At 45.2% G+C, this 18,677-nt stretch overlaps 1 protein-coding gene across 1 annotated transcript; it reads right to left on the bottom strand.

Annotated features, from left to right (window-relative positions):
- Positions 1-16,307: 16,307 nt before the first annotated feature.
- On the bottom strand, positions 16,308-18,234 carry LOC127338491 (uncharacterized). The gene is made up of 2 exons (XM_051364581.2): positions 18,182-18,234; positions 16,308-17,270 (listed from the first exon to the last, which is right to left on the bottom strand). The coding sequence occupies exon 2, from the start codon at positions 17,222-17,224 to the stop codon at positions 16,652-16,654; it is 573 nt and encodes a 190-aa protein (XP_051220541.1). The 5' UTR covers positions 17,225-17,270; positions 18,182-18,234; the 3' UTR covers positions 16,308-16,651.
- Between the last annotated feature and the right edge of the window lie 443 nt (positions 18,235-18,677).

The raw sequence follows: 18,677 nt of genomic DNA, 5'->3' as shown, positions 1-18,677 counted from the left end.
AGAGGGAATGTTGGTGGTGGCAATGGCGGCCACTTCCTTTGAGCTTTCTTCTTCATCACTACTACTTTCAACTTCATCGGAGGAATATTCTTCCTTAGTCACAAGCACAATCCTTGATAGCCTCTTGCCCTTCTTGCTCTTGTTGTAGAATTTCTTATTGGGGGCCTTTGAATCTTTGCTCTTGTCCTTTGGAATGAGCCTTCCATCACGAGTTTCCCTATGCTCATAGGGGCATTGGGCGATGAAATCGTTCTTGTCACCACAATTGTAGCATGTTCTTGTTTTTGGGCCCAAGCTCTTGAACCCACTTGAGTTGTTTCTCTTTATGTTGTGTTCCTTGGCCTTGGATGGATCAACCCAAAAGGTTTTTGCATGGAATGCCATGTGGTCATTGTAATGGTATTCCAAATCATCCGGATAGGACATACTCCAAGATGTCCTATATGGTTCTTGAGGGTTCACTTCTTCCATGGAATTGACCGCCAAGGCAAGGTTGGTCCCTCTTGACATTCCAATGGCACGATTGCGAGAATCATGAGAGTTTTGCTCGAGCACCTTGAGAGCTTGCAACTCGTGCACCGCTTGTTGAGAAGTGAGAGAGGGAAAGCATTCTCTTCCAACAAGAGTCTTGACATCAACAAGTTCAAACGACATCATGCAGTCAATATACTTATCTTTGATCCAAGGGTCATCAATGTGTTTGGCGCCCACATTCCTGAAAGCATCGGCAACGGTAATGAGTCTTCTATACATGACATCATGATCTTCATCCGGTAGCCTCATGAATCCTTCGGCTTGATTCCGAAGGGCATTATACTTGTTTCTTCTCATGCTATCAATTCCCATGCAACTAGCGGCCAAACCATCCCAAGCTTACTTGGCGGTGGAGAAATTCCGAACACGAGACAACTCCTTTGTCCCGCACTAGTTTGAATCATGTGCAAGGAAATGTCATTGAGTTGATTATCAACGCTTCTCTTCTAGTCAACTTGTCGGGGTTGTAAGGCTTGAAGCCTTCCATGATGATTCTCCAAAGTTCATTGGAGGCACTGCAAACATGAGAGCGAAACTCAAATTGCCATGTATCGAAATCTTTATTATTAAACTTAGGTGGGTCGCTCCTAATGTTTATATGAGGATGAGGAACCTGGATATCGGGAGATAGGAAAGGCGGAGCCACCTGATTGTAGCTAGCGCCTCCACTAGTTCCCCTAGGAGATGTAATGGGGGTTTTAATAGTGGTTAAGTTATCACCATTCAAGGGATTGGTAGAGGAGGGTAATACCGAAGTATCTCCCTCTTCTACCGCACCCTTGTCCTTTTCCTCTATGACGGGAGCCATGGGAGGAACCGGAGTCAAAAGCTCGGAAATAATTTTTCTCATGCTTTCCGTTTGAGATTCCATGGAGGACCTCAAGGATGCTTCCAACGACTTGAGATCATCCATGGAGACCATCTTTGCGGCTCCTTCCGCAGGCTCGTCGTCCGGCATACTCTTAGGCGGTTAAGCCCGAAATAAGAGCTGAGGCTCCGATACCAATTGAAAGGATCGTATGCCGCACCTAGAGGGGGGGTGAATAGGTGCTAACCAATTTTTAGTTCTTTTTCAATTTAGGCTTGACACAAAGGTAAATTCTCTAGATATGCAACTATGTGAATTTACCTATATGACAAGGTCAACGCCTAAGCAAGATATGGCTACGCAATATATATAGAGGAGATAAAGGATAGAGGTAACCGAGAGTGGAGCACATGGAGAAACGGAGTTGATTCCCGTAGTTCCCTTCCTTTGCAAGAAGGTATGTCTACGTTCGGAGGAGTGTGGTCGCTACGAAAGCCAGACCAACAGCCACGAAGGCCTCACTCAGGTCTCCTGTGAGCAACGCCACGAAGGCCTAGCCCACTTTCACTAAGGGATTTCCTCGAGGCGGAAACCGGGCCTTTACAAGGTTCTTGGGGCACACATCCACAACCAAATTGGAGGCTCCCAAATCTATAACAACACAACAATCAACAAGTTTACATCAACAACAAACAACTAGGGATCCAAAGAGGAACACTAGCAAGAGGGCCCTCAACAAAATGAGGGGGAAAGGCAAATCGCTTCGGTGAAGATGTAGATCGGGGTCTTCTCCTTCGATTCTCCAAAGCACAAGTGATTTGGGTGCTTGAGGGAGGAGATCTGGCGATTTTGGTGTTCTTGGTGGCTCAGCAATGGTGGAGGAAGATTTTAGGGTTTGAGCACCCTTCCAAGGTAGGGGAAGGGTCCTATTTATACCCCACCCACTTTTCTGCCCGTTGGAGAGGTATCGCCGACAGTGCCGGCCTTGAGACGCCGGCAGTGCCGGCCAACATTCTGGTTCAGCTGGTCGACAGGTAGGCCGGCAGTGCCGGGCTTGAATCGCCTGCAGTGCCGGGGTGTAGCCACCGGCAGTGCCGGCCAAGGAAAATCTTCAGCTTCTTCGTTTCTTCCTTTTTGAGTGGGTCAAGATTTACCCAATGATATCTTTTCTATATCTGTAACTCACTTAGCACATAGTTAAATTGTCACCGATGTTGTTAACAAACACACAAAACCTCAGAGATCATGAAATGTTCTTTCAGGCGGCAAATGGGATTGCCTCTCTCAATCAAGCACTTGAGGAGGAGCAAAATTTGTGTATGTCTCTTGAAGCTAGTGTCATTGATGCGTGTAGTTGACACGTCCGTTGGGAACCCCAAGAGGAAGGTGTGATGCGCACAGCGGCAAGTTTCCCTCAGTAAGAAACCAAGGTTTAATCGAACCAGTAGGAGTCAAGAAGCACGTTGAAGGTTGATGGCGGCGGGATGTAGTGCGGCGCAACACTAGAGATTCCGGCGCCAACGTGGAACCTGCACAACGCAACCAAAGTACTTTGCCCCAACGAAACAGTGAGGTTGTCAATCTCACCGGCTTGTTGTAACAAAGGATTAACCGTATTGTGTGGAAGATGATTGTTTGCAGAAAACAGTAGAACAAGTATTGCAGTAGATTGTATTTCAGTATAGAGAATTGGACCGGGGTCCACAGTTCACTAGAGGTGTCTCTCCCATAAGATAAACAGCATGTTGGGTGAACAAATTACAGTTGGGCAATTGACAAATAAAGAGGGCATAACCATGCACATACATATTATGATGAGTATAGTGAGATTTAATTGGGCATTACGACAAAGTACATAGACCGCTATCCAGCATGCATCTATGCCTAAAAAGTCCACCTTCAGGTTATCATCCGAACCCCCTCCAGTATTAAGTTGCTAACAACAGACAATTGCATTAAGTATTGCGCGTAATGTAATCAGTAACTACATCCTTGAACATAGCACCAATGTTTTATCCCTAGTGGCAACAGCACATCCATAATCTTTGAGGTTTCTGTCACTCCCCCAGATTCACGGAGACATGAACCCACTATCGAGCATAAATACTCCCTCTTGGAGTTACAAGCATCTACTTGGCCAGAGCATCTACTAGTAACGGAGAGCATGCAAGATCATAAACAACACATAGACATAAATTGATAATCAACATAACAAGTATTCTCTATTCATCGGATCCCAACAAACGCAACATATAGAATTACAGATAGATGATCTTGATCATGTTCGGCAGCTCACAAGACCCGACAATTAAGCACAATGGGGAGAAGACAACCATCTAGCTACTGCTATGGACCCATAGTCCAGGGGTAGACTACTCACACATCACTCCGGAGGCGACCATGGCGGCGTAGAGTCCTCCGGGAGATGATTCCCCTCTCCGGCAGGGTGCCGGAGGCGATCTCCTGAATCCCCCGAGATGGGATTGGCGGCGGCGGCGTCTCTGGAAGGTTTTCCGTATCGTGGCTCTCGGTACTGGGGGTTTCGCGACGGAGGCTTTAAGTAGGCGGAAGGGCAGGTCAGGGGGCCACACGAGGGCCCCACACCACAGGTCGGCGTGGCCAAGGGCCAGGCCGCGCCGCCCTAGGATGTGGCCACCTCGTGGCCCCACTTCGTCTCCTCTTCGGTCTTCTGGAAGCTTCATGGCAAAATAGGACCCTGGGCGTTGATTTCGTCCAATTCCGAGAATATTTCGTTACTAGGATTTCTGAAACCAAAAACAGCAGAAAACAGCAACTGGCTCTTCGGCATCTTGTTAATAGGTTAGTTCCAGAAAATGCACGAATATAACATAAAGTGTGCATAAAACATGTAGATAACATCAATAATGTGGCATGGAACACAAGAAATTATCGATACGTCGGAGACGTATCAGCATCCCCAAGCTTAATTCTGCTCGTCCCGAGCAGGTAAAACGATAACAAAGATAATTTCTGGAGTGACATGCCATCATAACCTTGATCATACTATTTGTAAAGCATATGTAGTGAATGCAGCGATCAAAACAATGTATATGACATGAGTAAACAAGTGAATCATATAGCAAAGACTTTTCATGAATAGTACTTCAAGACAAGCATCAATAAGTCTTGCATAAGAGTTAACTCATAAAGCAATAATTCATAGTAAAAACATTGAAGCAACACAAAGGAAGATTAAGTTTCAGCGGTTGCTTTCAACTTGTAACATGTATATCTCATGGATATTGTCAACATAGAGTAATATAATAAGTGCAATATGCAAGTATGTAGGAATCAATGCACAGTTCACACAAGTGTTTGCTTCTTGAGGTGGAGAGAAATAGGTGAACTGACTCAACAATAAAAGTAAAAGAATGGTCCTCCATAGAGGAAAAGCATCGATTGCTATATTTGTGCTAGAGCTTTGATTTTGAAAACATGAAACAATTTTGTCAACGGTAGTAATAAAGCATATGAGTTATGTAAATTATATCTTACAAGTTGCAAGCCTCATGCATAGTATACTAATAGTGCCCGCACCTTGTCCTAATTAGCTTGGACTACCGGATCATCGCAATACACATGTTTTAACCAAGTGTCACAATGGGGTACCTCTATGCCGCCTGTACAAAGGTCTAAGGAGAAAGCTCGCATTGGATTTCTCGCTATTGATTATTCTCAACTTAGACATCCATACCGGGACAACATAGACAACAGATAATGGACTCCTCTTTAATGCATAAGCATGTGGCAACAATTATTATTCTCATATGAGATTGAGGATATATGTCCAAAACTGAAACTTCCACCATGGATCATGGCTTTAGTTAGCGGCCCAATGTTCTTCTCTAACAATATGCATGCTTAACCATAAGGTGGTAGATCTCCCTTACTTCAGACAAGATGAACATGCATAGCAACTCACATGATATTCAACAAAGAATAGTTGATGGTGTCCCCAGAAACATGGTTATCGCACAACAAGCAACTTAATAAGAGATAAAGTGCATAAGTACATATTCAATACCACAATAGTTTTTAAGCTATTTGTCCCATGAGCTATATATTGCAAAGGTGAATGATGGAATTTTAAAGGTAGCACTCAAGCAATTTACTTTGGAATGGCGGAGAAATACCATGTAGTAGGTAGGTATGGTGGACACAAATGGCATAGTGGTTGGCTCAAGGATTTTGGATGCATGAGAAGTATTCCCTCTCGATACAAGGTTTAGGCTAGCAAGGCTATTTGAAACAAACACAAGGATGAACGGCGCAGCAAAACTCACATAAAAGACATATTGTAAACATTATAAGAATCTACACCGTCTTCCTTGTTGTTCAAAACTCAATACTAGATATTATCTAGACTTTAGAGAGACCAAATATGCAAACCAAATTTTAGCATGCTCTATGTATTTCTTCATTAATGGGTGCAAAGTATATGATGCAAGAGCTTAAACATGAGCACAACAATTGCCAAGTATCACATTATCCAAGACATTTTAGCAATTACTACATGTATCATTTTCCAATTCCAACCATATAACAATTTAACGAAGAAGAAACTTCGCCATGAATATTATGAGTAGAGCCTAAGGACATACTTGTCCATATGCTACAGCGGAGCGTGTCTCTCTCCCACAAAGTGAATGCTAGGATCCATTTTATTCAAACAAAAAAAAAACAAAAACAAACCGACGCTCCAAGAAAAGCACATAAGATGTGATGGAATAAAAATATAGTTTCAGGGGAGGAACCTGATAATGTTGTCGATGAAGAAGGGGATGCCTTGGGCATCCCCAAGCTTAGACGCTTGAGTCTTCTTGATATATGCAGGGGTGAACCACCGGGGCATCCCCAAGCTTAGAGCTTTCACTCTCCTTGATCATATTGCATCATACTCCTCTCTTGATCCTTGAAAACTTCCTCCACACCAAACTCGAAACAACTCATTAGAGGGTTAGTGGACAATAAAAATTAACATGTTCAGAGGTGACACAATCATTCTTAACACTTCTGGACATTGCATAAAGCTACTGGACATTAATGGATCAAAGAAATTCATCCAACATAGCAAAAGAGGCAATGCGAAATAAAAGGCAGAATCTGTCAAAACAGAACAGTTCGTATTGACGAATTTTATCGAGGCACCAGACTTGCTCAAATGAAAATGCTCAAATTGAATGAAAGTTGCGTACATATCTGAGGATCACTCACGTAAATTGGCATAATTTTCTAAGTTATCTACAGAGAAAACAGCCCAGATTCGTGACAGCAAAGAAATCTGTTTCTGCGCAGTAATCCAAATCTAGTATGAACTTTACTATCAAAGACTTTACTTGGCACAACAAAACACAAAACTAAGATAAGGAGAGGTTGCTACAGTAGTAAACAACTTCCAAGACTCAAATATAAAACAAAAATACTGTAGTAAAAACATGGGTTGTCTCCCATAAGCGCTTTTCTTTAACGCCTTTCAGCTAGGCGCAGAAAGTGTGTATCAAGTATTATCAAGATATGGTGTGTCGTTATCATGAGCTCCCCCATCCATAGTGGTACTAAGGGCTTTGTCATTTTTAGGCCTATAATAATACTTCTTTGGTTTAGGCACTTTAGAGACATACATAAACTTTTGCTCCTTACCCACATAAGCTTTCTCCTTATATTTAAGAGAAGAAAATGTTGAACCCAAGGTTCCCATAGCTTTTTCAAGTTCGTCAATCCTATTGCTTTGATCGTTATGGACAACACAAGTTCCTAGGACACTAATTCTTTCATCAATTCCTCCTAAGGATTTATCAAGTTCATCAGTTTTATCAAGTAACATTTCCAATTTAGCTTCAATACTTGGAAAAAATTTCTCTAAGGTTTCCAATTTTTTCATAACATCTTCAAGAGAGATTTCAGTTTTAACTTCATCAACAGGGGGTATTCCAAATAGACTCTCAATAATGCAGCTAGCTTCTAATGCAGGAGTACTTAGGAAGTTACCTTTCGCGAGACTATCAAGAACATACCTATTCCAGCTAGAGATACCAACATAAAAATTCCTGAGTAGGATAGTGGTGGAGTGTTTCTTAATGCACCTATTATGGGCATCACTAATTCTGTACCAAGCATCTCTTAAACATTCTCCCCCTCGTTGCTTAAACGTACGAACTTCAACTTCAGGATTACTCATTTTAGCAGTAGTAAATAAAGCAAACTAGATAAAGTAAATGCAAGTAACTAATTTTTTTGTGTTTTTGATATAGCAAACAAGATAGCAAACAAAGTAAAACTAGCAACTAATTTTTTTGTATTTTGATTTAGTGCAGCAAACAAAGTAGTAAATAAAACTAAGCAAGACAAAAACAAAGTAAAGAGATTGGGAAGTGGAGACTCCCCTTGCAGCGTGTCTTGATCTCCCCGGCAACGGCGCCAGAAATTTGCTTGATGCGTGTAGTTGACACGTCCGTTGGGAACCCCAAGAGGAAGGTGTGATGCGCACAGCGGCAAGTTTCCCTCAGTAAGAAACCAAGGTTTAATCGAACCAGTAGGAGTCAAGAAGCACGTTGAAGGTTGATGGCGGCGGCATGTAGTGCGGCGCAACACCAGAGATTCCGGCGCCAACGTGGAACCTGCACAATGCAACCAAAGTACTTTGCCCCAACGAAACAGTGAGGTTGTCAATCTCACTGGCTTGCTGTAACAAAGGATTAACCGTATTGTGTGGAAGATGATTGTTTGCAGAAAACAGTAGAACAAGTATTGCAGTAGATTGTATTTCAGTATAGAGAATTGGACCGGGGTCCACAGTTCACTAGAGGTGTCTCTCCCATAAGATAAACAGCATGTTGGGTGAACAAATTACAGTTGGGCAATTGACAAATAAAGAGGGCATGACCATGCACATACATATTATGATGAGTATAGTGAGATTTAATTGGGCATTACGACAAAGTACATAGACCGCTATCCAGCATGCATCTATGCCTAAAAAGTCCACCTTCAGGTTATCATCCGAACCCCCTCCAGTATTAAGTTGCTAACAACAGACAATTGCATTAAGTATTGCGCGTAATGTAATCAGTAACTACATCCTTGAACATAGCACCAATGTTTTATCCCTAGTGGCAACAGCACATCCATAATCTTAGAGGTTTCTGTCACTCCCCCAGATTCACGGAGACATGAACCCACTATCGAGCATAAATACTCCCTCTTGGAGTTACAAGCATCTACTTGGCCAGAGCATCTACTAGTAACGGAGAGCATGCAAGATCATAAACAACACATAGACATAAATTGATAATCAACATAACAAGTATTCTCTATTCATCGGATCCCAACAAACGCAACATATAGAATTACAGATAGATGATCTTGATCATGTTCGGCAGCTCACAAGACCCGACAATTAAGCACAATGGGGAAAAGACAACCATCTAGCTACTGCTATGGACCCATAGTCCAGGGGTAGACTACTCACACATCACTCCGGAGGCGACCATGGCGGCGTAGAGTCCTCCGGGAGATGATTCCCCTCTCCGGCAGGGTGCCGGAGGCGCTCTCCTGAATCCCCCGAGATGGGATTGGCGGCGGCGGCGTCTCTGGAAGGTTTTCTGTATCGTGGCTCTCGGTACTGGGGGTTTCGCGACGGAGGCTTTAAGTAGGCGGAAGGGCAGGTCAGGGGGCCACACGAGGGCCCCACACCACAGGTCGGCGCGGCCAAGGGCCAGGCCGCGCCGCCCTAGGGTGTGGCCACCTCGTGGCCCCACTTCGTCTCCTCTTCGGTCTTCTGGAAGCTTTGTGGCAAAATAGGACCCTGGGCGTTGATTTCGTCCAATTCCGAGAATATTTCGTTACTAGGATTTCTGAAACCAAAAACAGCAGAAAACAGCAACTGGCTCTTCGGCATCTTGTTAATAGGTTAGTTCCAGAAAATGCACGAATATAACATAAAGTGTGCATAAAACATGTAGATAACATCAATAATGTGGCATGGAACACAAGAAATTATCGATACGTCGGAGACGTATCAGTCATCACCCTCGAAGACTCCAACAACGCCATCATCTATCAACTCACCAAGGACCGAGATCATACTCTTGGATTGGTGGGTGAGCTCAAGAAGAAGAAGCTTCTTCTTGAAGATGACCATGCATTACTTCTTGAGGAAGTTGCCGCTCTCATCAAAGACCTCAAATCCTTCGAGAGTAAGCATGCACTTCCCTCCGAGACATGTGATCATCCTCAAGAGGAAGCCCACAAGGAGAAAGATGATGGAGGGCCAAACCCATGTGGTGATGAGCTTGTTGATCAAGTTGCATCTTTGAAGAAGCATAATGCATTACTCTTGGAGGTCAATGCCCTTCAAGAAGAATCCTTGGATGAGTATTACCGCCTGTGCAAGGAGAAGACTTCATGTTGCAATCATGAAGAGGAAATTTCCACTCTTGAGAAGACCAAGGCCAAGCTACTAAGTTTGAATGGCATGCAAGAAGAGTCCTTGATGGAGTGCCTCCGCATGAGCAAAGAGAAGGTTACTTTTTGTGACCATGAGGAAGAAATTGCCTCCTTCAAGAGGAGCAAAGCCAAGCTCATGGAGGTCAACTCAATGCAAGAAGAAGCCTTGAAGGAGTACTTTCCTTTGAGCAAGGACCGTGCTTGTTGCAATCATGAAGGTGACGTTGCCAAGTTGGAGAGTCACAAGCGCCTACTCATGAAGATGAACTCTCTCCAAGAAGAAGCTTTGATGCAACATTTCCGGGTGAACAAGGCAAAGGAAGTCCAAGTGTTTGACATCACTCATCCTCACCCGGAGCATGAAGATGAAGTAAATCGCTTGAAGGCCAAGATTGATAGACTCCAAATCCAAGCCAAATACTTGGAGGGAGTCATTGAAGCTAAAGATGGAGCCAATGAGGGCTCTTGCAATGAAGAAGGAGTGGCTTCCAAGCCGAAGAGGAAGATAAGAAGGAGGACCAAGAAGAAGAAGAACAAGGAGAACATGAGGATCCATCATGAGGAAGACTATTCTCACTCAAGGAGGGCTGGAGTTCCCGACTCCACCACAAAGGGCTTCGCCGGCTCTAACAATCCTTCTCATGTTCTTTTCGTTGATTACTATGGACATATTCATGCTCGCTTTATTGGTCCTCAAGAGGACAATGTTGATTGGACTATTTGGGTTCCCAAACCCCTTGTTACTAACATGATAGGACCCATTGAAAAATGGGTACCTAAATCCAAGACTTGATTCCTTGTAGGACTATGCTTCCGGTGGCGCTAAATGGGTGGTTGATAGTGGAGCCACAAGTCATATGACCGGAAGCAAGGAAATTGTTGTCGACCTCGAGCCATCTCATTCTACCGTTTCATATGGCGACAACACGAGCTCTAAAGTATTGGGTCTTGGCAAGGTGGTGGTAACACCCGACATCTCACTTGTGAATGTCCTCCTTGTCGAGACTCCTGGTTAAAATTTACTTTCCGTTCATCAAATTGTACGTATGGGTCTTTGTACCCTTTTCTATGAACATATGGTGGTCCTCTTGTGGAGCAAGACACTCCGTGTAGCCTTTGTTGGATATGTGGAGAGCGGGTTGTATGTTGTTGATTTCTCCGGAAAGACGACATCTTCCGCTCTTTGCCTATTCGCTAAGGTGACAAGGGTTGGTTATGGCATCACCGACTAGCCCATGTCAACATGAGGACTTTGCAAAGTCTCCACAAGGGAGGCCACATTCTCGGACTAAAAGAAGATGTTTCCTTTTGCAAAGATCATGTTTGTAGGGCATGCGTACAAGGAAAAATGCATGGAGCTCCTCACAAGGCCAAGACAACAATCTCTACCACAAGATGCTTTGAGCTCCTACATGTTGATCTCTTTGGTCCGCCATCTCATGAAAGTCTTGGAGGGAAGAAATATTGCCTTGTCATCGTTGATGACTATTCACGCTATTGTTGGGTATTCTTCTTCAAGCACAAGAGTGAGACTCAACGGACCATGATGGAGTTTGCCAACCAAGTTCAATGCAAGTACAACACCACGATCCTAGCTATAAGGAGCGACAATGGAACGGAGTTCAAGAACTACACCTTGGATGACTTCCTCGGCGAAGAAGGAATCCAACATCAATACTCCTCGCCATATACTCCCCAACAAAATGGATTTGCCGAAAGGAAGAATCGAACCTTGATCGAAGCCGCTCGAACAACGATAATGGAGTACAAGTCCAACTATAACTTTTGGGCGGAAGCTATCTCTACCGCATGCCATGCTACTAATCGCCTCTACTTTCGCAAGGGTCTAGAGAAGACACCATATGAGATCCTCACCGGTGACAAGCCAAATGTGTCATACTTCAAGGTCTTCGGATGCAAATGCTATGTGCTTGTCAAGGACACACGCCTATCCAAGTTTGATTCAAGAGCTCAAGAAGGAATCTTTGTTGGCTATGCTACGGATTCTCACACTTATAGAGTCTTCAACAAGTCAAATGGGCGAGTTGTAGAATCTTGTGATGTGACATTCGATGAAGATGATAGATCTTTGGAGGAGCGAAGTGCTTCTTGTGAGAAAGGAGATGCAATTCCCCCGGATGTCGTAGGAAGGATGGGTGTTGGCATTCGCCGACCACAAGAGTCACCTTCTACGAGTACCGGGGAAGGACCAAGTTCCACCCAAGTACATCTACAACACAAGGCCAAGCTTCTTCCATTGATCAAACAAGTGCGAGCCAACCTCTACAACAACCTCAAGTCCAACATCAACAACAACAATCAAGTGCAAGCCTACCTCTACAACCTCAAGCTCAACCTCAACAACCACCGCAAGCTCAACTACCACAACAATCGACACCAAACGACCAAGGTCAAGCCTCAAGTTCTCCACCGGATGGCTCCGGGACAATCTCTATGGACACTCCTATTTCCAATAACCCCGAGTCAACAGGTGCTCATGATGATGATGATGCCCCATACAACAACAATGAAGGTCAAGGCGAGGATCTAAACGATGATGAAGGCCAAGAGGACTCACAAGAACCTATTCCTATGACCGATACTCGCCGTGAAGATCCTACTTCAAGACATTTGCGCCTCAAGTCTCACTCTTTACACAATGTCATTGGAGATCTAAAGAGCAAGGTCACTACTCGGAGGAAACTAGCAAACTTTTGTGAGCACCACGCCTTTGTCTCTATGGTGGAACCTCTCAAGGTCAACGATGCTCTTGGAGATCCGGATTGGTTGATTGCAATGCAAGAGGAACTCAACAACTTCAAGAGGAATGATGTGTGGACTCTCATTAAGCGACCCGATCATTGCCGCAATGTTATCGGCACCAAATGGATCTTCAAGAACAAGCAAGATGAACACGGCATCGTCATCTGCAACAAAGCAAGATTGGTGGCACAAGGCTATTCTCAAGTTGAAGGCGTGGACTTTGGCGAAACCTTTGCACCCGTTGCAAGGCTCGAGTCCATCCGTATCCTTTTGGCCTTTGTCTCTCACCATGGTTTCAAGCTACAACAAATGGATGTCAAGAGTGCTTTTCTTAATGGTCCTTTACATGAGGAGGTATATGTGAAGCAACCCCCGGGGTTCGAGGACCCCCATTTCCCGGACCATGTCTTCAAGCTCAAAAAGGCCATATATGGTCTCAAACAAGCTCCTAGAGCTTGGTATGAGCATCTAAAGGAGTTGCTTGAAGACCGTGGTTTCCAAGTGGGGAAAATCGATCCCACTCTTTTTACTAAGAAAGTCAATGGGGAGATCTTCATATGCCAACTTTATGTAGATGACATCATATTTGGCTCAACTAACACAAAGTTTAATGATGAGTTTGCAAAGTTGATGACTAATAGGTTTGAGATGTCAATGATGGGGGAACTCAAGTACTTCCTCGGGTTCGAGATCAAGCAACTGCGACAAGGCACCTTCATCAATCAAGCGAAGTATCTTCAAGACATGCTCAAGCGCTTCGATATGAAGGGGGCCAACGGGATAGGAACTACTATGCACCTAAAGTGTCAACTCTCTCTTGACGAGACCGGCAAGGCGGTGGGCCCCAAGCTCTACCGTTCGATGATAGGTTCGCTTCTTTACCTTTGTGCTTCTCGTCCGGACATAATGTTAAGCGTTGGTATGTGTGCACGGTTTCAAGCAAGTCCGAAGGAAAGCCATATCATGGCGGTAAAGAGGATCTTTCGATATTTAGTTGATACCCCAAATTTCGGACTATGGTACCCAAGGGACACGGACTTCTCTTCGGTTGGATTCACCGATTCAGATTGGGCGGGAGATAAGGTTGATAGGAAGTCTACATCCGGAGCTTGTCACTTTCTTGGAAGATCCTTGGTGTGTTGGTCCTCGAAGAAGCAAAATTGTGTCTCCGTCCCTACCGCGGAAGCCGAGTATGTTGCCGCAGCGAGTAGTTGTGCGCAAATATTATGGATGAGGCAAACCTTGCGGGATTATGGACTCGAGTATAGCAAGGTTCCTCTCTTATGTGACAATGAGAGCGCCATCAAGATCGCCTACAATACGGTTCTCCATGGCAAGACGAAGCACATTGAGATAAGGAACCACTTCATTCGAGATCACATTGCTCGCAGAGATATTGTTCTATCCTTCATTGGCACCAAGGAGCAATTGGCGGACATCTTCACGAAGCCCTTGGATGAGAAGCGGTTCATTGAGTTAAGGCATAAGCTAAATATCATTGATCCGTCGAATTTCGCTTGACCGTCGTGCGCAGATACCACTCTTTAGCTATATGTCTAGATGAAAAGCATGCATGAACATAGGGGGAGTGCGGTTTAAACTTATTGAGCTATCCCTCCCCCCATAATGCATAAAGAAATCCAAAACATATGCTATTTTTCAAATAAGTGACTAATGAGCTTCATGTTGAGTTGTAGCCGTGAGTCCTAGTTACATCTACGCGACCTCACACTACTATACTCTTACACGGTGGCTTCGGCTACCAACCCTCTCTTTGAGGAGTTTTTGGTTCTTCTTGTTTCTATTTGACTTTGTTTTGTTTTTCTTCTTTTATCTTTGGTTCTTTTCTCCATGTTCTTTGTGGGAGTCACACCCAAGCTTTGTTTTTCCTTCTTGGTTTTTGCAAGCTTGGTTGTGTATTTCCTTACCATCCTTGTTGATATGCTTCTTCTCCTTTTTGGTGTTCCGATGCCAAAGGGGGAGAAGTTATCCACTAGGACGGGTTTTTTGCATGGGGACGTGTTGGCTACATCTATTCTATGGAGGCTCCGTTTGTGAGTTTGGGTATTCTCAAGGCAAAGGTATGACAACTTCACCCAAAGCTCTTTGCATGATCTTGTGTTGCCTCCATAGTGTGCATATGCTATATGAACATGTCAAGTATCCTAGTTGCATATGTGCATGGTTTGTAAAATCTAGGGGGAGTTATGCCTCTAGGATGTGTGTATATGTATTCAAATGCATATTCTAGTTATGCACACATCTAGGGGGAGTTCCGTCTAGCTTTTGCAAATCTAAGAACCTCATCATAATATCTTATGCTATTGCCAATTCTTGTGTTGTCATCAAACACCAAAAAAGGGGAGACTGAAAGAGCAAAGTATATACTCCATGTTTTGTGTGTTTGATAACAACACTTGAATGAATCTCACCGTGTACAAAGATTGTCTTTGATAGATTTGCAAGTGCACGGTGACCTCGCTGAACACGTCATGATCGGAGGACTGAAGCGTAGCTTATAGGTTTTCTGGTTTTGTGTGTGTATCGCGAGGTGGCATGGTTGAAGAGGAAAAGAGGAAAAAGAAGTTTCTGCCTGACCGGTACTACCGGTACCAGGAGCGGTAGTACCGCTACCCTACTGGTACCGCCCAACGGTACCGCTCTGGAGCTTTGCACTGAGAAAGTCCCACAGAACAAGTTACAGTACCTCTACGGTACCTTGTGCGGTAGTACCGCTTTAGAGCTGTAGTACCGCCTCGGTACCGCTTAGGTACCGTAACATAAGTTACGGCACTACCACTGTGGTACCGCTTAGGTACCGCTTGGGATCCAGTACTCCCAGAGGCCATTGCGGTACCTCAAGCGGTACCGCGAGCGGTAGTACCGCTGTGTGTCCACGTGGATAAGTTCCGTGGGGGATTTTGAATCCAGAGCGGTACTACCAAGCGGTAGTACCGCTTAGGCGGAAACTGCACATAACAGTTGGATTTGAGGGGCCCTATAAAAAGGCCCCTTCTTCCTCAGCTCGTTTTTATCTCTTTTCTTTCTCTCTCCTCCATTGTTGCTGAGCTTAATCCTTGAGGATCTCCCCAACCGTCCAACCAATCTTGCCCAAATTTTGAGGAGTGGTGGAGGAGACCCAGATCTATAATTCTACCAAGAGAGATTTCACCAATTCGTGCTAGTCCTTAGTGGATCTTGGAGTTAGGGTTCCTTTGGTGGGATCTTGGAAGAAGTGCTCCTATGGGTCATAGGGTGTTGGGAGCCTCCTAGTGTTGTGGAGCTCGCCCCAACCTTGTGAAGGAATCACCGCCTCGACCGGTGCCTTAGTGGAGAAAAGGGAGCCCCTTTGTGGAGCTCTCTTGAGGAAGAAGGTGAGGCCTTCCTTCGTGGTGTGGCCGCCTAGCCTCTTGTGTGAGGCTAGCACCTCCTAACGCAGACGTACTCCCTTTTGTGGGAGGAACTGCGGGAAACAAATCCTCGCCTCGTCTCCGTCCCCTCCGGTTGTCCCGCTCCTCAACTTTATTATTGTGTTGCTTGGTTCCTTTGCTTGTTGCACTAGCCTAGGATCATAATAGGAACATCTTCACCACTAAAGTTATCACCTTTACCTTCCGTTGCACTAAAAATTGAAAAAGACTAAAAATTCCCTCTTGTTCGCTAAGGTCCGTTCAAACTGCCAAGAGAAAAATTTAAATTTTAAGGGCACCGGAGCTTCCCATACACACCGATCCGACCGACCATACAGAGTTTACACGCCAAATAGAGGTATCATAGTACAACACAGGGGAGCTAAGCCCATCTAGCTACAATGCTACATGATTTGTGATGCTTGACTTGTAACATGTAAACAATTCATGTTTGGTCGGCGCATTCTTATAAAGTTCGTACAGCAAAGATGCAAATATTCATCAAACGATGGAAAAATCGAAATCCTTTGCTTGCATCACATTCTCCCATTCGGATGAACTAAAAGTTGTACTGTACACTGCATCTCTCAAACCACACAATCTCACGTCGTCGATTGCAGCAAAGTCTGTACAAACACAAAACGGGGACACGCACGGCGCACAAACTCGGTCACCGACCAGCACCAGCACGTGCACTGCCATCCTCCTCGGGGTCACTTCTGACGACCTGCGCTGCCGCGGCGTCTCCGGCCACCGAGAAGGAGAGGCGGCCGAACCCCCAGTGCCCGACCTCGTACATCTCGATCCATGCCTTCTCCGTCACGCTCACCCTCATCCTGCCCTCTCTGGCCACACTCTCATCGATCGTACTGCTCCACCACCGCGGGGCGGCGGCCCCGCCCGGCTCGCCCCAGCTCTCCTTGCTCGCCCGCTCGGTGCCATTGCACTGGCCGCCGCCGCCGAGCCCCTCCACGTGGTCTAGCTGGTCATCCAGGTTCCGGACGCGCTTCGTCTTCCGCCGCCGCGTCTTGGCCACCCTGACCCACCGTCGGCCGGCCACGTAAGGGGCCTTCACGAGCGCCAGCGTGAAGCAGCTCACCACGGCGCACGGGCAGCAGCACAGCGCCACGCAGTTCGCCACCGCCGCCGCGCCGCACGTCCCGCACGACTGTCTGGCGCTGGTTCGTCGCGCGGGCTCGTCTTCGCATAGAGCGGGGAACCGGTACGGACGGGACGACGCCATTGCTGCCGTCCAAGCGCACCGTCGAACTTGGCGATTGGCACGTTGCCTGTGATCAACAAAAAGGCAGAACCCGTATGAGACCAGAATGTAGGGAAATGAATGCAGTCAGGGCGATGAAACAATACATCATCATCAAATAGTTTTGGGACTGATGTTCGTGTCCTTCATTTTTCTGTATCTATGCATACTGTGTATGTGATCGGAAGATAGCTGATCAGGAATAACCTGGTCAGAATCAGAATCCATTTTCACAAACTACTAGTACTCCATTATCTTCTAGGAAGTGCTAATTATAATTTAAGAACTTCGAAACATTGGACATGGTCATCCAATATCGATCGTTATCAATGAGTTGGAGAGACTAAGCTATGATTCTGTTGAATGGCACGCCAGCCTGATATTATAATCTTTGACGCAGACTGGAGACCGGGTATGATGGTTCGTTTTAGTTTGAACAGCACAGCGTTGGCTGTATAACCGCGTGTTTTTAGAATGCAGTTGCTACAATGTACCCAAATATATAAACTACAAAAAATATATTATTTCATCAGAAGTAAAGAAGATTGATCCTTGGCCTAATGGAGATCAATCCAAATACTTGGATAAAATTTCTCTCGAAGAAGATGGTTCCTGTTAATATGGCAAGCACGTCTTTGAACTCTCGATTTCCTTCTGAAAACATGTCCGTGACGACGACCACTACGAACTATTCCTCTTTTTCCCAATCCCCACCGACTCAAAGGCACATGTAAGCATGCACTAAATTTGATCGAATCGATGATATGTTCGTCTTCTTCAGGAAAGGCAGGAAAACGAAACAACCCATCGATCCTTACAACATTACCGGCCAGTTGGATCGCAAGAAAGCTAATCCCGGGTACTACCGTGATGATAAGAGAAATCAGAACCACGCATGGGCTATCAAATTCAGCATAGATAGAAAAAATTCGCACTCACCGGGAAGGAAGGGAGATGACCTCCGGCTCTCCGGTCTCCGGCGGCCCCCTACGATATACCCTGCAACCCGGACCCTAAAGGGCGATCGCTATGGGGTCGTCGAAACCTGCAGGTGGCAGGACTCGCCGCTAGGATTGAGCAATATTAATGGAGACCAAAAACAAGGTATAGTACGAGGGACGTGCAGATGTTTTTGCAAGAGGATAGAATGGAATGATACGCGATTTAATGGAGGCGGGGGACAGGGAGGAGTAGAGCGTGTGGAAACTGCAAATGAAGAAGGGTTTTAGGCAGGCTGGAGAATAAAAGACGACGTGGGATAAACTAAGAATGAACTGTTGCAAGTAATAATAAATAAAATTGTTGAACTGTCACCTTCCGTCAGACTCCTGCCATGTAGTATGGGACTGGTTTTCTTTTCTTTGGCGAACTAGTAGGGACTGACTGTTGCCTTCTGTCAGCAGCAGCGTTCTACTATCTTCTTAACCGTGCCTTC

This window comes from Lolium perenne, chromosome 3 (genome assembly GCF_019359855.2).
Source record: "Lolium perenne isolate Kyuss_39 chromosome 3, Kyuss_2.0, whole genome shotgun sequence".
Lineage (NCBI taxonomy): Eukaryota > Viridiplantae > Streptophyta > Magnoliopsida > Poales > Poaceae > Lolium > Lolium perenne.
The sequence above is the reverse complement of the archived record's forward strand: the minus strand, read 5'-3'. Positions and strand labels throughout refer to the sequence as shown.